This window comes from Danio aesculapii, chromosome 20, assembly GCF_903798145.1.
Source record: "Danio aesculapii chromosome 20, fDanAes4.1, whole genome shotgun sequence".
Taxonomy (NCBI): domain Eukaryota; kingdom Metazoa; phylum Chordata; class Actinopteri; order Cypriniformes; family Danionidae; genus Danio; species Danio aesculapii.
In genome coordinates, this window is record NC_079454.1 from 7054636 (window position 1) to 7080179 (window position 25544).

At 37.0% G+C, this 25544-nt stretch overlaps 1 protein-coding gene across 1 annotated transcript; it reads left to right on the forward strand.

The window, feature by feature from the left end:
- Positions 1-499: 499 nt before the first annotated feature.
- On the forward strand, positions 500-23714 carry scrn2 (secernin 2). Its single transcript, XM_056481302.1, has 9 exons — positions 500-571; positions 8091-8253; positions 8371-8552; positions 10118-10317; positions 10775-10990; positions 14926-15091; positions 18683-18851; positions 23066-23228; positions 23307-23714. The coding sequence occupies exons 2-8, from the start codon at positions 8092-8094 to the stop codon at positions 23216-23218; spliced, it is 1248 nt and encodes a 415-aa protein (XP_056337277.1). The 5' UTR covers positions 500-571; position 8091; the 3' UTR covers positions 23219-23228; positions 23307-23714.
- Positions 23715-25544: the final 1830 nt, after the last annotated feature.

Consider the following 25544-nt stretch of genomic DNA (forward strand, 5'->3'; position numbering starts at 1 on the left):
TATGATTTTTTCAGTACTCTTTCCACCACTGGGTCTGATACGCATTTTATGTCACATCTCAGTCAGGCTGTGAAGATAACATATTTTTAAAGATATCAGTTCTTAAATACGGTGATTTTGTGATAGGATGACCGTTCACAGAAATATAAAATTAAAAGTCTGTGTACATATACCCAGTTGAGTTACATTCAATTGAATTACAAGCTAATAGCTACATTAGCCGGTTTATTATTTCTCACTCACCTCAGGACAAACACTGAAATTATGACTGCACTTCAGAGAGAAAGAGGGACTCCCAGTTAATTTTTGAATTTAAACGTTTAATTATTTATATATAATTGTATGCTTGAATCATTAAACTGAGGATTTTTTCATTTATTTACAGGTAGGTGGACTCCTGGTCCTCCACAACAACACTTCGCTGTTCAAGTTTTATTAGATCAGACTTTTATTTTGAAGTGCCTACTGTAGCAGCTGCAGGACTTTAATTTTGAAGCGAGCGCCTGCTGCAGGTTGATCAGTCTCAGCTCTGCCTCTCACAGGCTCGCTGGCCGATCTGGAGCTTATTAAGGTAATAAAACTTCACCAAACACACAATTAGACAGTTACACAATTAGAGCCGCACTTAAAACGGACAAACAAAGCAGGTACGTGGATGTCACGCGATAATTTTGACGCTTGAATTAGATAAGTGATGATGTAGATGATCCATTATCAGACATAGGCCAGTCATAGATCATCAGATATCTCAAACATCTTCTGTGGAGCAACTCCTGCTGCTGTTTTGAGTGTTTAAAGTAGCTTTGGTGGTGTTGTGTTCAGCGACTGGAGATCGGAGCTGAAGAATCGGTGAAATGGAGGTCAGGCGATAAGCCGTATAGACTGTCCAGACTTAACACTACTAGTAATCCTCCTCCTCTTTACACTCCTGTCAGTGCAGGACTCTTCACTATTGCAACACACACACACACGACAGCAGAGCTCTGCTTTCTCATGGAGACTTCGAAGTTTATGAGAAAGGGGGATTTTAAATAGTAAATGTCATGTATTGAGTCTTTAAATAATATATATATATATATATATATATATATATATATATATATATATATATATATATATATATATATATATATATATTCAAGTAAAATAAATATTACAGGTTATAGATAAATGCTATAAAAAATATAAAATTATTCCATAAAAATTATATTTCATGCAATGTTTAAATATTTAGATTTTTAATGAACTGAAATATTGCAAAAAATGATCAAAGGCAGCATAAAAATTCATATTTGTATTTTTAAAATGTATTTTAAATACTTCATAAATTCTAAATAATTAAATATAATATTATTACAATAATTATATTATAATTAGAATAATTATTACATATTATATTATTATAATACTTTTATTCTTCTACCCTCTATTTTAATAGAATATTTGGTTGTTCTCACGAAACCATTAAAACAACATGGCACTTGATATTTTAAATATAAATCTTTGTAATTTGGTAAAACAAAAAACATTAGAATAAAGACAAAACTTTTCTCTACAAAGCACAATTGGTAATTTCAACATAATTTAATTATGATAATTTTACAGCATTTTCTGCTGAAATTCTCAATACCGAAACGTGTCCCGGTATGTTTGAATGTGTGTTATGTTGTAAATTTAACAAATTAGCATGAAAATTTCAGCATAAAAACAAATGAATTGTTCTAATAGATTATTTAACATGACAGAACAAATAGTTTACAGATTTTATATGTATAATGATAATGAGAAAAAGCTGAAAAATTATGTGTCCATGACAGATGTTCTCATCCTCCGCAACCACTATTTAAAAACACATAAAGAGTTTAAATAAAGTTTAATTTGAAATGAAGGAGCACATGGGCCAGTTGTTTCAAGATGGCTGCCAGAAAAGAAGATCTTTTATATTTCCCCAGTTTAATATACAAATTTCTCCTGTCAAAATGGTTCCACGACTTTTTGATTATCATTACCGAAACAGGTAGTTTTCTATGTTTACATAATTGTTAGATTTACATTTTTTTTTTTTGTTAAAATGAACTTTTCTAAAGTCTTAATTATATGCACTGAGTAAAAAATGGCTAAATCATCATAGCTTCCCTATTATTAGCAAAACATATTGAGGCATCTCATTCTCCACAACTCTTTTCTCATATACCGCAACCATTTAAGGACAGTGGAGGTAGAGAGAACGTCTGTTTCGTGAATGAGAATTCAAGTAAATTGCATACTAGATTCATATAACTGTTTTAAATTTAATGTCAGTTTTAAAATGGACTAACTGTTAATATTTTGCTTTGATTTGTTTCATTTTAGACAGTCAGCAAGTGAAAAAAGGAATTCTTTAGCAAAGGCAAGCTTGGGAAAATCTGTACAGCAACCCAGAACTACTTGAGTACAGAAGGAAGGAAAGAAAGGGGTTAGATTTGGCGATGTAGATCAATTCAATTCACCTTTATTTGTATAGCGCTTATACAGTGTAGATTGTGTCAAAGCAGCTTCACATAAAAGGTCACAGTAAATAGGAACAGTGTAGTTCAGTTTGTAGTGTTTAAGTTCAGTTCAGTTGAGCTCAGTTCAGTGTGGTTTAATAATCACTACTGAGAGTCCAAACACTGAAGAGCAAATCCAACGATGCGCAGCTCTATAGATCCCGAACCATGCAAGCCAGTGGCGACAGCGGAGAGGGAAAAAAAAAACTTCACTAATGGCGGAAGTGAAGAAAAAAAACCTTGAGAGAAACCAGACTCAGTTGGGCACGACCATTTTAATTTCTCCGCTGGCCAAACGTCTTGTACAGAGCTGCAGTCTCAGTGGCGGAGGCTGGAAGCTGGCCTCAGCGAAGACTCGTCTGTCTCTGGAGCGTCACAGGAATCAGTCTCATGTTCTCCTCCATGACCACCACAGTAGCTGCTCAGGATACGGCCTGGTCCAGGATATGGAAACCTTGGGATCATCTCGTCGTTGGTCTTGGATCGAATCAGTGACTCTGCATAGTCTGAGGGCCTCGGGAAGAGTATCCCCAGGTGGAAATGGAGAATAAAGAAAATAATTAGTGTAGCTGCTGTTCATAGTGTAAACAAGATGCAGAACCTGTGTGGAAGCCCCCTAAGTGGTGCACTAAGTGTATGCTTTACTGATCAGCAGGTGTAATTACTAAAAAAATATGTCTACAGTGTTAGGAAATGTAGTCATTTAAGTTAATAATTTAGTTTTAATCTGCACACACAGTGTACAAATGCGCGCACACACACACACACACACACACCATTAAGTCAAATACGAACGTTCAGAAAATATTTTGTTTGCTAAAATGCTAATTCACCATGATGCTGAAAAAAGTGCACAAGGGGTGATACTAAGTGGGGAAAAACAAACACACCGCATCATACAAAGTTTTGTGTAGCCTCTTTATAGCTATATGTAGTTTTTACTGTAATCAAAATGCAAAAATTAACACTTCAAATCACCTTGTCAAACAATAAATGTCAAAACCTTGCCAGAAAGAAGTATTTTAGCTTGTCTATATGTATATTCAAATCCACAATTCCTTAGTAATTCCTAAACAAGTAAGGAATTGACAAGCAGAATTGTAGAGATACTACAATTCATACTAGAACCTAGTGGTTACACCATGTCATTGCATGTATTCTTTCTTTTTAAGACCAGATGGTGTATTGTTTTTGTTTTTAAATGGCAGTTTCTATCTTACCTGGAAATACCAAGCAATATCTGCAAAAAAGAGGCATAACTAAAAAGGGGGCTTAACTTGTAGTAAGTTAGAGAGGCGTAGCTTGCAGTTATCGAGATCCCATTGAACCCTGCGAGATGTCACAACGAGATGTTGTTATTATATTAATTTATTTAGCAACTCGCTGACTACTTCGAGTGCATCAAGTATGAAAGCCTCCACAAATCGTGGCTGTACATTGATATCTGTGGTAATTGGGTTTAGGTGTGGAGTAGGTGTAGACGTTAAAAACTGATGGACATCGACATCTTGCCAACAACATAGTTTTCACATGTAGATCTCCATAACGTCAAGTTACGCCTCTACTACAAGTTACACCCCCTTCATGTTATACCCCTGTCTTGCAGTCCGCAGACAGAATTACTTGAAATACTTATTGAATATTGAATATACTTAAAAATACTGCACTAAATTAAACATAATTAAAAATAAATTGGGTTTTCAATGGGGAAACTGTTAGTTAATTACTGCAGAAATATCAATTTTACCACAACCCCCCCAATATTACAATATTATTTCAAAATAATATAAATACAAATATAAATTTGATTGAATTAGCTAAAAAAAAAAACTGTTGGTACTTTACAGGTGTTCGTCTCTTTTTGACCGCTAAGACCACAAGTTTGATTCCCAAATAAGGCACACCAGAACGTTAAAGCTGTACTAGAGCGAGGATGATGATTCATTTCAGTTTATCGAAGCAAATGGAAATTTTTCTTTGAAATTAAAGTTTTGTTTCTAAAGCCCTAAAAATAAAACACTTAAAATTTAATGTTGTTTTTTTTGTACATTAAATGTTTTTGACAAAATCTCATATGTAGTATGCTTGAAATCAATGTTGATATAATTAACCTAATTTCTAGAACCTATTTATCATTACCGCAACCAATGTTCATTAAGTTTATTTATTTTTTTATTTTTTCAATTGTTTGCTTTTTAATGCATGTGCATAACCTACAAATGATGTCCTTTCAGGTTAGCCACATCATTTTAAAAATACATCAGGTTTTATCAAAATATATATATTAAAAAAATGTCAGTTTTGTAAGGTTTATCGGTAATGAGAAAAAACAATCAAAATAAAAAACCCTGTTAATTAAAAAATAAATGTTATTTCAGAATCTCAAGTAACTCCACATGACTGTTAGTAATCCCTTTTTTAAAAATATCAAAGTGAATTCGTTTTTTAACAGAGTCGATTTTGCAGACTGTTGCGGTAATGAGATTTTTTTTATTACTTATTTTGGAAATTATGCTCCAGACTTTGTTATAATTATCTGCAAAAACAAAAAGTTAATTAATTTTTTTTTAAATTCATGTTTGAAAAATTTTGAACTAAGTTTTCGTGAGAATCACCCATTTAGATGTTTAATGAACTGAAATATTGCAAAAAAAGGCAGCATTAAAAATACATATTTTTATTTGTATTTTAAATACTTAATGAATTCCTAATAATTATATATAATAATAAGTATTATTATAAATATTATTATTATTATAACACTTTTTTTTGTTCTTCTGCCCTCGTAACTGAAAATATTAAATTAAATGGACGGAGCCTAAAATATCATATTTTAAAAGAATATTTTTTAAATGAACTGAAATATTGCAAAAAATGTACATCAACGGCTGCTTAAAAAAAAGACATATTTCTAATGTTACAAAAAGATTTACTTTAAATACTTAGTCATGTATTAATTATTATACATATTATTATTATTTTTTTTTATTATTATTATTATTATTATTATTATTATAACACTTCATAACTTTGAAAATAATAAATTAATGAGAGGGAGCCTAAAATATTATATTTTAAAAGAATATTTTTAAAATGAACTGAAATATTGCAAAGGCAATATCAAAAATATCAAAGGCTGCTTAAAAGACATATTTCTAATGTTACAAAAAGATTTACTTTAAATACTTATTAATGTATTAATTATTATACTTATTATTATTATTATTATTATTATTATTATTATTATAACACTTCATAACTTTGAAAATAAGAAATTAACGGGAGGGAGCCTAAAATATAATATTTAAAAAACATATTTCAATATTTAGATTTTATTAATGTACATCAAAGGTAGCGTTAAAAATAGACATATTTTGCTATTTAAATTGTTAAAAATATATTTATTTCAAAAACTTCTTTGTGTATTATAAATTATTATTTATCTGTGCACTATTTTTATTCATCTGCCCCATAGCTTTAATCTAAATGTTCTTGATGTGATCCTCCGTGATTTGGTTTGAAGGAAAGAAGTACATGAAAAGCAAATAAAAGATGATCGATTTTTAAGATTATATTCTAAAAAGATGATGCTTATAGGCTTGGATAGGGGAAATTAATCACTGCAAATGACTCAATTACAAATGACAGAGACGAGTAATTTAATGGACATTTAAAGGCCCCTAACTATTTTAGATTTATTTTTAGCTCACATCGTTAGTTTTGTGGTGAACAATTCATCTGTGCATGTCATTAAGAAAATTAAAAAGTTTGCTATACTTCTAGCTTTAACTGTAATCTGGAAATGCACTTCCTTTTGTTTCAGTTAAATTGTCAGATTACCTATCTTTTAGGAATTGGGCGAGGAGGCTAACATATTTATTCACACTGCTCCAACTGTCAGTTTTGGCTAAAAACAGAAATGGTGAAGAGGTGGTGTCTGTTAGGTTGTAATAACTCTACCCGAACCCTTTTCCACATCTTACTAAATGAAACGCCTACTTTTTCTACATCCAGTCAGCTCACAGTAGAAAAAAACAAGCCACGCCCACTGTTGTGTCATTTAATATTCCGTTTCTCTAGGAACTGCTTCACAATACAAAAAAATAACGGTCACAGCTTCCAGTTTATGCGGACTTTAAAGTTGTCGGTTGTATCTCTAATAATACATTTCAAGTTTGTTGTTAAATATGCATATATACACACACAAATATATGTAGGGAGATAGTTTTCATCATCTATGGCGCTTCATGTGAATGTGTGATTTTAAAAGTCTATTTTGTCATGCTTTGCTTTCTGTGGCTGTCTAATTGGTCGAATTTTCTGCACAGCATTATGGGTAATTTCTTATCCAAATCACTATTAATGTGTGTTTCTTAAAAAACAAGTTCAATAAATGTGAATATAAGTGATTTCTGCTTTCGAATGAATGTTTATAAAACCTTTTTGGATCTTTAGTTTTTGAATCAGTGGTTCGGAGTTCGTATCAAACTCACAGGTCACATGATTTCTGTAAACAGGGCTTCGTTACGTCATTACTGTGTCGAAAAGTTTCAAAAATTAAATGGTTCTTCACTGGGGCGTTCATTCATTCATATCACCCCCTAGTGGCCAATCACTGAACAGGTTTTATCATTTTTAGCTGATCTGCGAGTTTGACGATGCTTTACTGAGACGTTGGTAAAACAAAAAGCAATATTAGTCAATATTTATTTATTTCCTAAACTTGTATTAAATTTCCTGGCTTATATTGTTTGTTCCATTGTGCGCCGGACGACAAAAATACTATTGACTAATACTGAGTGGTTCTCCACTGGGGGCGTTCATTCATTCATATCACCCCCTAGTGGCCAATCACTGAACAGGTTTCATCATTTTTACCTGATCTGCGAGTTTATGATGCTTTACTGAGACATTAGTAAAACAAAAAGCAATAATATTAGTCAATAGTATTTTGTTGTCCTGCCCACAATGGAACAAACAATATAAGCCATGAAATTTGATAAAAGAAAGCATAATATGCAAACATTTATTATTATTAGACAATAAGCTAAGTGCGTTTGATAGGTTGTACATAATATCGAACATTTGTAGTGTGTTTATAAAAAGCCCTTTTTTAAGTCATGTATTTTTTAGAGTATTAGTTGCATTTACATGTTTTTAACCCGCAGGTAGCCCTAATATGCGTTGTTTCGAATGATTCAAAACAGTAAATAATTTTGCGAAGATATTAGCTCTATGGTTTTAAACCTCTTCCTTCACTGGTGAATATATAGGTTCAGCACTGTAACCAGAGCACATAACAGGTTTATCTTTAATTGTTAAATAATCATTGAGTTGTTTGTTTTATATTCGTATAGAGAAAATAATTGTACTTCCAGACTTCATATCAACAGAAAATTAAATGAGCGTTTATGTAATCTGTTCCGATTTATAATAGCAGCTGTTGTACTATTTCACCATTGGCAAATAATACTTGCAAAAAGCGCGCTAAGCTTAAGTGTGTCACATCTGTGTTTTTATCAGGTTTGTGTTGATCCTAATGTATTTATGTGTTTGGCACAGGATGGCTGAACCGCCTCGGTCATGTGACTGTTTTGTATCTCTTCCTCCGGGTTCGAAAGAAGATTATGTGATATTTGGTAAAAACTCTGATCGTCCGCGGGATGAGGTGCAGGAGGTGGTGTATTACCCGGCGTCTTCACACCCTCCTGCCTCTACTGTGGAGGTGATCCAAGTGTTTTTTTTTTTTGTAAACAATTTTATTCACTCACGTTTGCCGTCTTCTCCATTGTGTGTGTCCAGACCTTTAGATGATTGAGTGCTGGTTGTGTTTTCTACGCAGTGCACATATATTTCCATTCCTCAAGCGGAGCACACTCATGCAGTGGTGCTGAGCAGACCTGCCTGGCTCTGGGGCGCTGAGATGGGAGCCAACGAACACGGTGTGTGTGTCGGAAATGAGGCCGTGTGGACCAAAGAGCCTGTGAATCCAGAAGAGGCTCTGCTGGGAATGGACCTGGTTCGGTGAGCCATTCTTAACCTCTGTTTCTCAAGTTATTGTTATTTATATTGAATAATATGTGTGTTGACATATAAAGTGGAGATCAAAAGGGCTGTGAGAGACTAGGACTGCCAGCCTCACAGAATAATGGATAAAGCACTTCCTTAAAGATAAAAACACTGAAATGGCAACCCAGAGTCCTGATCTAAAGCTGATTGAAAATCTTTAGAATGATGGTCTGTGAGAAACTAGCTATGTACTGTTAGAGACTAGAGCTGCGTTAAAAGCCACACACAGGATAATGGGTCAAGCAGTTCCTTGATAAAACACTGAAATAATGAAATGGCAACCCAGAGTCCTGATCTAAACCTGATTGAACATCTCAAGAACGATGGTCTGTGAGAGACTAGCTATGTACTGTGAGAGACTAGAGCTGCATTTCAGCCTCACACAGAATAATGGATCAAGCAGTTCCTTGAAGATAAAAACACTGAAATAATGAAATGGCAACCCAGAGTCCTGATCTAAACCTGATTGAACATCTCAAGAACGATGGTCTGTGAGAGACTAGGTATGTACTGTGAGAGACTAGAGCTGCATTTCAGCCTCACACAGAATAATGGATCAAGCAGTTCCTTGATAAAACACTGAAATAATGAAATGGCAACCCAGAGTCCTGATCTAAACCTGATTGAACATCTCAAGAACGATGGTCTGTGAGAGACTAGCTATGTACTGTGAGAGACTAGAGCTGCATTCCAGCCTCACACAGAATAATGGATCAAGCCGGTCCTTGATAAAACACTGAAATAATGAAATGGCAACCCAGAGTCCTGATCCAAACCTGATTGAACATCTCTAGAACCATGGTCTGTGAGAGACTGTGAAAGACCAGCCTCACACAGAATAATGGAACAAGCAGTTCCTTGAAGATAAAAACACTGAAATAATGAAATGGCAACCCAGAGTCCTGATCCAAACCTGATTGAAAATCTCTAGAAGGATGGTCCGTGAGACAATAATTACATGCTGTGAGATACTAGTGATGTCTAGGAGATATTAGTAGCATTCCATTTCACTTTGACACACTCACAAACTTCCCTTCCCTTGTTTCCTCAAGGGAATCCCTGCCACCATTTTAAAGTGTGTTCCACTTCATCAAGTAAATGAGGAAAGTTTATATAGCCATACCTTCGATTTTGACAGAAGAAACGAGTCCGTTTCATATGCCCGCTCCAGCACCTATATGTCCCAGAATGCAATGCGACTGTGACATCACAACAGTGTAGTTACCAAGTGCGCAGGGATTTAGGGCATTTCATTTAACCCCATTCAGTTGTTCCGCCAGTAGTGAACACTTGTGTGATCAATGATGTACATCTGAGCGAACGAAACAGAGGGGAGTTAAGGGTCAAGGACTTTATAAATTGGACTGGAATGCAGCCTGGTTATGTCCAGTGGGAGACAAATGATATTTTCTGTGAGACTAGTGATGTCCTGTGTTTTCCCACCTAAAAATGAATTGTTCTGTAAAAGTGATCTTCAGTGTAGATGTAATATGAAACTGTTTGTGTGTGTTGTGTGTAAGGCTGGGCCTGGAGCGAGGGGACAGTGCTCGGGCAGCTCTGAATGTAATCACAGCCCTGCTGGAGCAGTTTGGTCAAGGTGGAGCCTGCAGAGAGACCACCGAACCTTTTAGTTATCACAACACCTTCTTATTAGTGGACCGACAGGAAGCCTGGGTGCTGGAGACCGCTGGGAAACTCTGGGCTGCACAGAAAGTCACAGGTAAGGGAGAGAGATTGGTAATTGTCACTGGTGAGTGTTTAACAGATTTAATTATGAACATATAATTTAATACATTAAAACACAGTATTATGCAGTGTGTTTTTTTATTTAGATTTGGGGTGGGGGGGGTGGGGGGCTTTATATTTGTAATTTGTGTGTGTGTTTAAAATATAGGTTTTGTAATTATAGTATTTTATTTATTATATTTATTTTTTTATTGTGTATGCATTTTAAGATATAACAATTTAAAGACTATATTTCTATTTTATTGATATAAGAGAGGAATAACATCTGTTTAACATTTATAATTTGTAGATTTTTTTATCCATTTATATTATCACTGATTATTATGTATACATTTGATTAAATATATAAAATTTCACATTTTTCTATAATAAATATAAAAATAAAAACAGCTCATATGGAAGTTTAAAGTAGAGGTGATTTGTGTTGTCAGAGGGTGTAAAGAACATCTCTAACCAGCTGACGATAGACTCCGAGATCTCCGCTGAGCATCCGGATCTACGCGCTGTGGCTCAAGCTCAGGGCTGGTGGAGTGGAGAGGGAGACTTCAGCTTCACTGCCGTCTTCAGCCCTGATCATCCGCCCGCCAGAATGGAAATGGCCAAGCAACGCTACAGGGGCGGCACAGCCCTGCTCCAGCAGCACAACGGTACCTCTGCTTTTTACTGCAATCATGACTGGTGCACAGTGGCGCAGTGGGTAGCACGTTCACCTCACAGCAAGAAGGTTGCTGGTTCGAGCTTCAGCTGGGTCAGTTGGCGTTTCTGTATGGAGTTTGCATGTTCTCCTCATGTTCGCGTGGGTTCCTCCAGGTGCTCCCACCTACAGTTTGCAGTCCAAAAACATGTGGTATAGGTGAATTGGATAAGCTAAATTTTCCGTATGCATGTTTGTGAATGAGTGTGTACGGATGTTTTCCAGTGATGGGTTGCAGCTGGAAGGGAATCTGCTGCGTAATACATATCCTGGATCAGTTGGCGGTTCATTCCGTTGTGGCGACCCCAGATTAATAAAGAAACTAAGCTGACAAGAAAATGAATCAATGACTGGTGGGTTCGCGATTACAGCTTTTTGGTCCAGACAGGACCGGTGGCTGAACCATGGCTAGCCAGTTAAGTTTCAGTTGAGTTTGTACCAATTCTTGGTTTTAGGTACTAGGGCTATGCGATATGGGCAAAAGAACCTATCACTATTTTCTTGAACAATATTGCGATTTCGATTTTAATCACGATTTTGTCACAGACAGACTGAATCTGTGTTTACAATGTGAATCTGAAACATCTTTCAAAAGAAAAACAATTCGATCCTTGTCAAAGACTTGTAACATGTCTCTCTAAAACAGACATAAAATTAAAATCACCTTGTAAACCTGTAACAAATTGTCTCTAGAACAGACCTATAGCAAAACAAATGTGGGTGTGTGTATGTGTGTGAGCGCGTGCGCCGTCAAACTCAAGTAAGGCTCCGATGTTCTGCTTGACCAAATATCAGAAGTAGTTGCGTGTGTTCACAGATTTGTTTTGTCATGCATAGATCATCGACCTCTTTGTGACGCTGCCGTGAAATAGTCACGTATCGAGTCTTTTGCACGAACAAGTCTATTATTTCCAATGTAGGCGCGTGGATTGCGTGCACACATTGAGAGTAGCACACGCGGGTATGTCAGGTGCACCCAGCTGAAAACCTCTCTTTCCAGACAAATTTAAATTTAATTTGTCAGAATGCTCCACTGCGAGTCACGTAACGAATTGAGGGATCGGATTCATACTTTATATGGAATACACACATTTCGGTTACCTCAGACAAACACAAGACACCAGAACACCCAGTGCTTTTTAATTCTGTCCATACATAAAACTTGTATTGGAACTGCAGCAATGTTTTGTTAGGTTGTCATCCTCTGAGAAAACGGTTGATGGTCACCGAGCAACGACAAAGCAGCGTGACCGCAAAGCATGTTGAAATGCTGAAGGAAGTGACGCGTTCATGCTCTCCACACGCTTTTAGAAGCAATATATGACTGACTTACAAATTACCTGGCTCTGCCATACATCAGCATTGCTGTATCCAAAGTAACCTAATCCCACACCACAGATGTTTACTTTTTGGCAACAAGTTCCTCCTGTGCTGAACTCATCATCCCTGTATACGCAGGCTATGTGTTCTGTTCTCGCGCTCTGTTTAGGCGTGCTGCTTTATGATTGGTTCAAATAGCATACAGTGGGAAATTGTGCTGTAAGGCCATTTAGATATCGGGCATGCCAAAATTGCGATTTTAAGACTATTTCAATTAATCGCACAGCCCTATTAGGTACCATGAAGTTAATCACGCCAAGCCACGTCCACGGACCTTTGGCTAAACGTTTGATGCATACAGCACACTTTTCTGGAAAAACTTTAGCAGATCCTCAGTCATCCTCTGAATATACAGGAGTTGAGTGTGCAGCAATCTTTTGGCTCGTTTCCACTGTACAGTACGGGTCACCTTTATCAGGCGTGCGTTTCCACTGCTAAAAGGGTACCAATGGTACTCTTTTGGTGGGGGCGTAGTGTACGACAGAAAGTTTCAGACGACATCAATTTCGCTCGAGCACTTCTCACAAAACAGATGCTTTTTACACATAAATACTTGTGTATAAATGTTTATTACTAACTTTTCTATGAAAAGAAACAGCCTACTGTAATGTCTGCAATTATATCAAATAAATAAATAAAGGCAACATATATGAACACATACAGACCCTTACAGTCTCCGATATGTTATCACTTACAGAAAAACTACACAGCATATATTTAGTCCTTATTTGGGTTCAAAAACAACATGAAATATAGCCTACAGTCAGTGCAAACCTCTCATATGTCTCTTTAATCTTCAGCAGCACATGTAACCTCTTGTTAGAAGGTAAATCCGTCAAGTTCGTAATAGTCCAAAAGGTGATGATAATAGTTAAACATGGCAGTTTGTTCATGTTTTAGGTTGCAGATGCATCATTTGCTGCTGTTTTCCGGCTTCTCCTTAGTTTTTTCGTGCTTCACTCTCGCATTTGTTCCTTTCTGACAGGATCGAATATATCAAAGCGCTTCAATGATTACGAGCAAGTTATTAATATGAGCTTAATAAGTTTGTTATTTCAAATATAGATGCACGGCGAGCTCTCTGGACAAAGTGAAACCGCTCGCACTTTTAAACGGGCTCGTAAAACAACAACAGGGCACAGCAGATTTTGTTCATCAAGAAGACGACAAGGTTTGTTTGAGCTCGGGTCTAGAATGGCTCGTAATTGTATGTATATATTACAGTGTAATTTCTCGGCTATGTATTTAAAACATGGTGGTTTTCATTCTGGCTTGTTGTTGCACGAGCGAATGACGTATCTCTGTAAACCAATAGTGTTCAGCTGCAGGTCTAGCTCCGCCTTTTGGTAACCTTTGCAAAGGGTACCGAAAAAGTGGTACGATACTGTACTGTTCGGTTCGGTACGCCTTTTGACAGTGGAAACAGCCATAAAAGCTTACCGAACCGTCCCGCACCACTCAGTGGAAACGGGACATTTATCAGCCCGCCTGGGAACAAGTCTGAGCAGATAAAAAAGATGGGACATTTATATTGATGACAATTCTCATTAATAGCATATAAACTTCTGAGACATTTATGAATCAGTGATTTACTGCCTGCACACCCATCAGTTATTGTTAGGTACATACATGCATGACCTACGGATTTCCTGTATGTTTTGCTGACTGATCATTTAGAATAATGATTTGTTATTCTTCTAAACTTTTAAAGACGTTTGCTAATGAATGATGTCCTGTTGTGTGTCAGACTGTTATTCTGAAGGCAATTTCACACCCACAAACATGGCGGGAAACAAAACGAAACGTGTTTGGTTGGTTAACCTGTCAGTCATATAATATAGTGGGTGGTCCTTGACCTTTCAAAACAGCCAAAGCTCCCAGGCCTTCAGCCGTCAGTCTACCATGAGACTACCATAAAGGTAGATCAGCTCAGCAGCTCTATAACTGTTGATATAACATTTCGTTTTACCAACAACCCCAATATTGGCGCAAACCTAACTGAAACTTAACTGGCTAGCTAGCTAATCCAGCTTTATGGTACATTCTCCAGACTTTATTTGCAAATGGTTTATGCCATATTCAAGTTCTGCACATAAATCTAATCACATCTTTAGATGGAAACATAGCTAATGTGGTTTACTGTCAAGTCCAGCTAAATTTAAACTGATAAATGTCAATTATACTGCTGTTTTTGCAGCTGCCGCTATTACAACTAGCTTTTTTATTAAGTTTTACCACTCAGCCAGGAAAACACAGCCTTGTTCATGTAGCAAAGGGATGTTAGTGCATTTATTGAGGTGAATTCGAGCTAGAATTCACTGGACAGTGGCCATCTAGAACTGAGTTTGGACACCACTTGGTTTAACAGTAGCCGGTTTTACTTTTACGTTGTTGTTTTAACCGGAAATTTATGTTTTTTTTTTTTTTTTTTTGCTTTCTGTCATCTACCAAAGACATACAAGGCTTCTGTTTTTTTAAATGTACTACATGTCTGTCCTCCTCTGACAGGCTCTGTGACGGCAGAGGTGATGATGAGTATCCTGAGGGACAAGGCCAGCGGGATCTGTATGGACTCAGAGGGTTTCCGCACCACTGGCAGCATGGTGTCCATCCTCCCTCGCAACCCACACATGCCCTGCGTTCACTTCCTCACTGCCACACCAGACCCGTCCAGGTGAGACCCTGATACCCCTTCAGCAGCAGCATGAACAGGTGCTTATTCAGAGCTAGTGCCATTGCCATATCCAAGTTCGACTAGTAAGTATCTTTGCTAAATCTTTGCTTTTCCACGGGCTGGAGACTCGCCACAGAGACACTTATGTCACTAAATGCATCTAAATTGTCCCAGCAATGCTAGCAATGAAGTGCCGAATACAAACACACTTCCAAACGCTGTGAATCCAACATGTTCATGCAGCTGTTAAGCGAGAATAACATGTGAAGTTGGACTTTACAATTAAAAATATTGTGTTATGTTCATCCAGCTTGCTGTCATTTGTGTAGACATCGTTTACATGCAAAAACAACGTATTCGTTCAGCTCGCCGTAATTTGTGTAGCCCATGTTTAAAAGCTAAACAACGTATTCGTTCAGCTCGCCATAATTTGTGTAGACGATGTTTAAAAGCTAAACAACGTATTCGTTCAGCTCGCCATAATTTGTGTAGACGATGTTTAAAAGCAAAAACAACGTATTCGTTCAGCTCGCCATAATTTGTGTAGACGATGTTTAAAAGCAAAAACAACGTATTCGTTCAGCTCGCCATAATTTGTGTAGATGACGTTTAAAAGCTAAACAACGTATTCGTTCAGCTCGCCATAATTTGTGTAGCCCATGTTTAAAAGCAAAAACAACGTATTCGTTCAGCTCGCCGTAATTTGTGTAGCCCATGTTTAAAAGCAAAAAAAACGTATTCATTCAGCTCGCCGTAATTTGTGTAGACGATGTTTAAAAGCAAAAAAAACGTATTCATTCAGCTCGCCGTAATTTGTGTAGCCCATGTTTAAAAGCAAAAACAACGTATTCGTTCAGCTCGCCGTAATTTGTGTAGCCCATGTTTAAAAGCAAAAAAAACGTATTCGTTCAGCTCGCCATAATTTGTGTAGACGATGTTTAAAACCAAAAACAACGTATTCATTCAGCTCCCCGTAATTTGTGTAGATGACGTTAAAAAGCTAAACAACGTTTTCGTTCAGCTCACCGTAATTTGTGTAGACGATGTTTAAAAGCTAAACAACGTATTCGTTCAGCTCACCGTAATTTGTGTAGATGACGTTAAAAGCTAAACAACGTATTCGTTCAGCTCGCCATAATTTGTGTAGCCCATGTTTCAAAGCTAAACAACGTATTCGTTCCGCTCACCGTAATTTGTGTAGATGACGTTAAAAAGCTAAACAACGTATTCGTTCAGCTCCCCGTAATTTGTGTAGACTATGTTTCAAATTGGAAACAACGTATTCGTCCGGCTCACCGTAATTTGTGTAGACGATGTTTAAAAGCTAAACAACGTATTCGTTCAGCTCGCCATAATTTGTGTAGACGTTTAAAAGCAAAAACAACGTATTCGTTCAGCTCCCCGTAATTTGTGTAGACGTTTAAAAGCAAAAACAACGTATTCGTTCAGCTCGCCATAATTTATGTAGACGACGATTAAAAGCAAAAATAAGGTATTCGTCCAGCTCCCTGTAATTTGTGTAGACAGTGTTACAAGCGAAAACAGCATGTTCATCCAGCTTGCTGTAATTTGTGTAGACGACATTTACAAGCAAAGAAAAAAGTTTATTCAAATTGCTGTAATTTGTGCAGACGACATTATTTAGCACAATTAGCATTCATCGAGCTCACCGTAATTTATGTAGATGATATTTTCCAGCGAAAATATGTGTTGTTAATTTGTATAGATGAGATTAAAAACAAGATACGTGTTAGTGTAGCTTACTGAAATAGTTTAATCTTGTTAAATATATTATTTTAAATCGCAAGAGTTAAATAATGTGTTTAGCTGCTATTTCCAGGATGTTTTTTCAGTCTGTTCGTCAGAGTTTTTGTTCTGTTGTTAGTTGTTAGCAGTAACCCTGTCTTCGGCCCTGACACAAGTGGTTCTTACATTTAGGACAGCAAAGTTTTAGTGCTAGTTATAGGGCTGAACAATATATTGTTTGAGCATCAACATAGCAACGCGTGTATTCACAATTGTCACTTCGCAGAACCTGATTATTTATTAAAGATTAAAACGTAAAGATATTATTATTTCTCAATAATTTATACGATAACCTTGTTATTTTAAATTTGTTTGTTTAATTTCCGTACTTGAATATTGTTAGACTCCCCAGAATATCATAAGGCACTGTTTAGTTCACTTAAATTTTTATTATGGTATTTAATAAAATTTATATGCTTCCTCTGAGTCAAATAATGAGAAAAAAACAAATCTCCTACCACAGCTATGCTGATGACACTCAGATCTACCTAGCCTTAAAGCCTAACGACTACAGCCCCATTGACACCCTCTGCCAATGCATTGATGAAATTACCAATTGGATGTGCCAAAACTTTCTTAAGTTAAACAAAGAGAAAACTGAAGTGATAGCGTTTGGGAACAGAGATGAGGTTCTCAAGGTGAATGCGTACCTTGGCTCTAAGGGTCAAACAAAAAAAAATATATATAAAAGGTCAAGAATCTTGGTGTGACTCTGGAGTCAGATCTGAGTTTCAATAGTCATGTCAAAGCAGTCAGTAAATCAGCATACTATCATCTCAAAAACATTGCAAGAATTAGATGCTTTGTTTCCAGTGAAGACTTAGAGAAACTTGTTCATGCCTTTATCAGCAGCAGGGTGGATTACTGTAACGGCCTCCTCACTGGCCTCCCCAAAAAGACAGTCAGACAGTTACAGCTCATCCAGAACGCTGCGGCCAGAATTCTGACCAGAACCAGGAAATCAGAGCACATCACACCTGTCCTCAGGTCTTTACACTGGCTCCCATTTACATTCAGAATAGATTTTAAAGTATTATTACTGGTCTATAAATCACTAAATGGCTTAGGACCTCAATACATTACAGATATGCTCACTGAATACAAACCCAACAGATCACTCAGATCTTTAGGATCAAATAAACTAGAAATTCCAAGAGTTCAGTCAAAGCAGGGGAAATCGGCTTTCAGCTATTACGCCCCTCACTGCTGGAATCAGCTTCCAGAAATGATCAGATGTGCTCCAACATTAGGCACATTCAAATCAAGACTGAAAACACATCTGTTTAGCTGTGCCTTTACTGAATGAGCACTGTGCTACGACCGACAGATCGCACTTTTCTATTTTTCTCTTCTTTTTCATTCTTTTATAACACATTTTATCTGTTTTTATGCTTGTTTATTTTATTTTATTAACCATTTTCATTATTTGTTTTTATTTTCTTATACTTGTTTCTTTTATTCCTGTTTGTGTAAAGCACTTTGAATTGCCACTGTGTATGAAATGTGCTATATAAATAAACTTGCCTTGCCTATTTATATATGCTTGTAAATTATGGGCGGTTCATTCCGCTGTGATGACCCCTGATATATAAGGGACTAAGCCGAAGGGAAATGATTGAATGAATGTAATTGATTATATTTTATGCAAACACACCGCATTGGTACTTTGTATGTCAAAAGACACACAACCGATTTAAAACTAGGCTCTGGCTCAAAGTGCCTTGATGGAATCCTCGCCGAGCAGTACACAGGGCAGACATCTCACCTTTCATGCTCTTCTGGCAGGTCTGTATTCAAGCCTTTTATCTTTTCGGAGAGTGTGAGGCCGGTCAGTATGGTGATGTCCCCTCAGTATGGCCCAGGCGACCCCGTCAGGACACTGCCTCGATTCCAGCACCAGGTGGACCGCAAACATGAGCTCTACAAAGCCCACCAGACGGCCAATACCGGCTCTGTAAGTCTCACAAAAACGAAGAAAATGTCATTCTTAAGACACTATTTGGTTTGTTTCTTTTGATTAACACTGTAGAGCCTATTTGAGAAAGCTTCTGACCTTTGGCATCTGATAGGTAGTTTACATCGGGACTAATTTTGTTTACGCCTACTGTTTTTGAGACTTTTTTTGGCATTTATACCTAGGTGATATTCTCTGGCGATTAGCAGAGTGAACAAGAACCATCACTTTTTGATATTAGATGGTGCTTAATGAAAAACTAAAAAAATCCCGATACACATGCTGGCGCTACACAATGTTGTGCTTCTAACACTCACTTGCTGCACATAAGTTACCCTCACACTTTTTCCTTGTGTATTTATCTCAGAAGTCGCCACCAGTGTAACCTCAGCAGCTCAAGGCACATGAACTAAAGAGTCGATTTTATTGGCTGACCAGTTTTAATGCAGTGTGTCGAGTTAATAAAAATACACACTTTTTAAAAATGATTCTTTTAAACCTGGCGTTTGTGCAAAGGTGTGCAAGCTCACATTAGCGCACTTTTAGTCAGGAGGCGTTAAGTAATAAATCCTAGTTAGAATAATTCTAAATTAGAAAAAACATTTGCTGTGAAATGTGCTGATTTTAAAAACGTCATATATTTTATGTTGTTATTTCAAAATCAAAATTTTCTGTACTGAAATCTAATGATAAAGTAAATGATATAGTGGAGTTGTCAGCCATATCGACCTTGAACTTAGCAACTTTTCATTTTCTTTTGGTCTTAGTACACAATGAAACTACAAAAGTGAAGAGCTTTAAATAGGAAAGTTATCAAAATGTTTTTTGAGATTTTTTTTTTATTAAATGGTCTAATCCGATTCAATCATTGATGCTAAACGAAGCTAAAAGTGTTCCCACCATATCCAGAGATCAGCTGAATGGATTCAAAAATGGTTAAGCTCAGCTGTGTAACTCTAGGTGACTTGTGAAATTAGCCTTTTTCCAAATAGGGGAGATTTCCTTTAATCTACAGTCTCTACAAACTGAGTAAAACAAACAGCACTATTGCATGTGTTGGTGTAACCCAAGCACACGAACGTGCAAACACAGCACTGAACTGAATGATCAGTACAAGGAGATGAAGAATGAAGGAAAATTTGATAATCATTTATGTACTTTAAGATCATCCAGGGTCATAGTTTCTTTCTTTAGTAGAACATTAACGATTCTTAGCTGAAGCCGTGGTCCTTAGTGATATATAAAATTCAAGTCAGTGACTGCTGGTACTGTTAAAGAAAAGAGATACAGCCAAAAAAAAATGTGTGTATATATATATATATATATATATATATATATATATATATATATATATACACAGTTGAAGTCAGAATTATTAAACCTCCTGAATTATTAGCCACTCTGTTTATTTTTTTCCCCAGTTTCTGTTTAACGGAGAGATTTGTTCGGCACATTTCTAAACATAATAGTTTTAATAACTCATCTCTAATAACTGATTTATTTTATCTTTGCCATGATGACAGTAAATAATATTTGACTAGATATTTTTTCAAGACACTTCTATACAGCTTAAAGTGACATTTAAAGGCTTAACTGGGTTAATTAGGTTAACTAGGCAGGTTAGGGTAATTAGGCAAGTTAATGTATAACAATGGTTTGTTCTGTAGACTTTAAAAAATATAAAGCTTGAAGGGGCTAATAGTTTTGACCTAAAAATGTTTTTTAAATAATTAAAAACTGCTTTTATTCTAGCTGAAATAAAACAAGGCTTTCTCCAGAAGAAAAAATATTATCAGACATACTGTGAAAATTTCCTTGCTCTGTTAAACATCATTTGAGAAATATTTAAAAAAGAATAAGAAATTCAAAGGGGGACTAATAATTCTGAATTCAACTGTATATACCCATGACTCCTGATGGTTCTTGAGATCTTATGAGGCAAAATGATTATTAGCATTATTTGCATAATTTGTTATCTTCATTCTAAAGGCTCTGATAACTGTACCACAGTAGCAGGCAAAGAGTGTGTGGGTTTGCATGTTTGTTTGCTTCTATATATCTGTGTGTGTGTGTGTGCGTGTGTGCGTGTGTGCGTGTGTGCGTGTGTGCGTGCGTGCGTGCGTGCGTGCGTGCGTGCGTGTCCCCACAAGTGTAGTAATCAAGCGGCAACCTCCCGCTCTCCCTCGGGAAGCCAATACGGAAGTAACTGAAACTGCAATTCATCAAAATTCCGCTAGTCCTGGCTCCATAATAGAGCAAATTTCAATTGAGCCCACTGTTAGAATGGCCAACTTTACAGCAGAAAAAAGGTGTTTACAGCCTGGTACAAAGAACGATTTTGGTTCATATAGCTGTTATTACCCTCCATGACAACTGTGAGGGGGGTGAATTTTTTTATAACTCATCCATTTCCTTTATATTAGATTATATTAAGTTTGCATAATTAAGGGCGTGGCCACTTGAGTGACAGCTAGGTCTCGCTGGTCGCCGTCACTTCACCTCAGCTGAATCCGGCAGATTAGCCACTGATCTCGGCATATTCATCGTATTTTTGTTTTGTTTTATGTGGCTTTACACAGTCAGCTGCCTTTTGGACTTATTTCTTACAATTATCAGATGATATGGGATGCTGTGTGCACTTAATTGTGCTCACAAACCATTCATGTGGCCTCCGTTTCCCATGTGAGTAAAGTTATACACTTATATAACATCTCTATAAATGTATTTGTTTTATTTAAGATCATTTATCATTAATATTTTTCTTTAGACCCGTAAAGCACTCCAGAATCTGACAGATTGATTAGCTGTAGGCTCTAGAACAGTCATATGAAGCGTTATCATACAGTGTTGTGCTGGATTTTATCAATAGTCTTGCATTTACTAACACAGACTATAATTGAAGTGTTTGGAAGTAATTTGCGTTTTCCTCCTGTAGAAAACGTCATAAGAACAATGTTTAGTGGCTCACAATATTACTACACTACAGTGTTTTTAAAAGTCTAAACACTTTATTGATATAGTGTACAGCCAAGCACATGTGGTCAGAACACAAACGAGTCGCAGGTAATAAAGTATCAAGCGTTTCTCCCAAAGTAAAGTCTGTCTGCTAGGTCTAAGCAAAGTGCCAGCAGGCGTCTGTAGCTCCGCTCACTCTCCACCTCTTTGCCCTTGTTTGGTATCCCGGCGTGGGTGCGATGACGCGCGAACAAAATGGCGATGGTTGGCCGCGCCTACTTGTAGCTTCTTTTGCAGTGTTCAGAAACCTATGGGTGACGTCACGGATGCTACGTACATATATTTTACAGTCTATGGTAGTAATACAAGTGATTTTTCACCTTGTGTGGATTTTGGCATCAAAAAGAGATGGCTCATAAATCATACAAAATTAAGTATTTTAAAAATATAACTGTTTTGTTGTTGTTGTTGTGAGGGTTGTGTTTAGGGGTAGGGGACAGAATGTGCAGTATAAAAATAATTACATCTATGTAATCACTAAGGACCATGGTTTCAGCTAAAATTCATTAATGTTCTACTAAAGAACAAAAATCATCTGAATGATCTGACAGTCAATTATAAATTTTCATTCATGGGTGAACTATGGAGATTTTTTTGGAAATAGGTTTATTTTACAAACCCTTACACTGTTGAGTTTTACCATTTAAGAATCCATTTAGCAGATCTCCGGGTCTGATGTTGGCACTTTTAGCTTAGCTTAGCAGATTAGACCTTTAGCATCTCGCTACTAAAGGACCAAAGAGTTTTGATAATTTTTCTATTTTAAGCTTGACACTTCTGAAGTCACATCATGTAAAATGAAAAGTTGCTATTTCTAGGCTTTCATAATCACTTTGCTGCAACAATATTATGCAGCACCTGAAAATAGACCACAACTAGCTAAGTAATATTGTGCCTGCTGCAGCCATTTTAACAACAGAAGGGTCGAACTATAAATAGGAAATCTATCAAAACTTCTTTAGTAATTTCAGTGAGATGCTAATGGTCTAATCTGATTCAATGATTTATGCTAAGCTAAGCTAAATGTGCCCCCACCTGACCCAGAGATGTGCTGAATTCAAAAAAGATTTGTTGCTGTAAAACATGAAATCCTAATGTGTGTGTGTGTGTGTGTGCGCGTGTGTTTGTGTGTTTGTGTGTGTTTGTGTGTGTGTGTGTGTGTGTGTGTGTGTGTGTGTGTGTGTGTGTGTGTGTGTCAGGATGCTGGAGTCTCTCTACAGGACACTATGAGGTACCTGGAGTCTCAGTGTCTGGAGGAGATTGAGGCCATGCTGAGAGGCGAGGTTCAGGGCCAGGAGCTCGGGGATCTGTTCTTCGACTGCGTGGACGCAGAGATCAAATTCTACCAGTGAAACAGAGCAGGTAAACAGAGAAACGCCACACATCTGACCAGAGTCTTCCTCTGATTGATATCACCTGTAACCTGTGGCTGTTTTGCAGTTGTTGTTGTGAGTGTCACTAGTGCTTGCTGATCTGCCTGGAGAGAGAACAAGACAGAGAGAGTCCAGACAGAGCGCACAGGTTCCTGCCTGCTCTCCTAGTTCCCCTGATGCCATGCCAAACTAATCGTGATGTCCATGCCACCCTAACTGTAACTTTAAAAACACACACACATTAGATGTTGATGTGAGTGGATCACCATAATCATGTGTAATTGTCACCCAGGGTGTTCATATATGCATCACATTAACCGGTTCGTGATAGATTACTAAGGTGTGTATGTGCTGTGGGTAGATGTGTGAGAGAAGAGATGTTAGTGAAAAACACTTCTCATTCCTGTAAGAGACGGGCTCAGCTACCAGACTGACCCTCTGAGGAGAAACACAATAAAATGTCCATGATTCAAAATGGCTGGCGTCTTTATTGCTGCTAAAACATTGACGCTTCACTTTACCTCAGGGATGTTTGAAGTTGAGGACACCAGACCAGACTCCTTTTCAGACCTTTTTTATAACTCATGAGCTTGTGGAAAATGTAATATCGACTGAAAGTTGTTGTTATGATGTTGCAGGTTTTCAAATCTGAAAATTAATCACAAATGAGTCCGTCGTTTGAAGAGCTGGAAAAGATATACACTGGCGACCCCTGCCGGTAGACGGAATGTAAACACACCAAAATGTGCGTGAAGACATAATTGTTTTGAATGTATAATCTGTCAAATATCTTCTTCAAATGATTAAATGTCATTAAATACATAGCGCCGTATCATTTGCGCTTTTTATTGACGTGTTTTTTTTGTGTCTATTATGATCTATTAAGAAGAATAGTTAATTATATCGGATATACTACTGTACATTATAAAACCTGGGAACAAATTAATCTGCAAAACATGTATGATTACAACCTATCAAATACATTATTAAATTATATTTAGTTTAACAGTAAAACTTTACATTTCACAGGATAAAAAAATCAATACTATTACTGGTAATAGTATAATAACAATGCTGATAATCAAGTAGACGGTTTTTCTAACATGTTTTCCTTACATTGCAAATCATTTGCATTTTAATTGCTGTGATAAATGGAGAAATATGAGTCCAGCTAAACCAGAGTTTGCATAGTTAAAATTGTTATTTCGGCCATTGGCCTTTTTTTTTTTTTTTTTTTTTTTTTGAGACAAAATTTGCAAACAAGGTGACATGGTGGTACAGTGGGTAGCACAGTTGCCTCACAGCAAGAAGGTTGCTGATTTGAGCCCTGGCTAGGTCAGTTGGCATTTCTGTGTGGAGTTTCCCTACTGAAAAATGCAGCTTAAACCAGCCTAGGCTGGTTTTAGCTGGTCGACCAGCCTGGTTTTAGAGGGGTTTTGGCCATTTCCAGCCTGGTCTTAGCTGGTCAGGCTGGAAAATGACCAGCTCGACCAGCCAAAACCAACTATGTCCAGCTTAAATCAGGCTGGTCAAGCTGGTTTTAGCTGGATTTTGCTGGCCATTTTCTAGCTTGACCAGCTAAGACCAGGCTGGAAATGGATGGAAACCAGCCTGGAAATGGCTAAAACCCCGCTAAAACCAGCCAACCAGCCTAGGCTGGTTTAAGCTGGATTTTTCAGCAGGGTTGCATGTTCTTCCTGTGTTGGTGTGGGTTTCCTCCGGTTTCCCCCACAGTCCAAAGACATGCGGTACAGGTGTATGACTGTGAATAGGTGTTTCCTAGTGATGGGTTGCAGCTGGAAAGGCATCCGTTGTGTAAAGGTTTTTTCCGCTGTGTCCACCCCTGATGAATAAAGGGACTAAGCCAAAGGAAACCGAATGAACGAATGAATAAATATGCTAAAAATCTTAAGGATTGATAGAATTCCTTGCATGGGTGTTGCTAGACATAAAACTCTACTGGGGCACAGGCCCGCCTCAACCGCATAGCCCCCACCAAAAGTATTGTTTACCCGTATATATATAGCTGTACTGAATATTACAACTTAAAATGATAATATTATGAAAAATAAAAGTATTATTAATATAATAAAAGTATTATTACACAATTATTCTAAATAAATAACAAATCAATTCAATGTAAAGACACAACTGGCGTGATACAAAGAGGGGTGGACTTAGGTCCAGATATGGGGACCGTAGGGATACTCATTCCAGTTAACTTTCCCAACTGATGCTGGTTAACCGAATAATAACCGTTAACCGGTCAGAATAATATTGACTTGTTATTTAACTTTTAAAAATG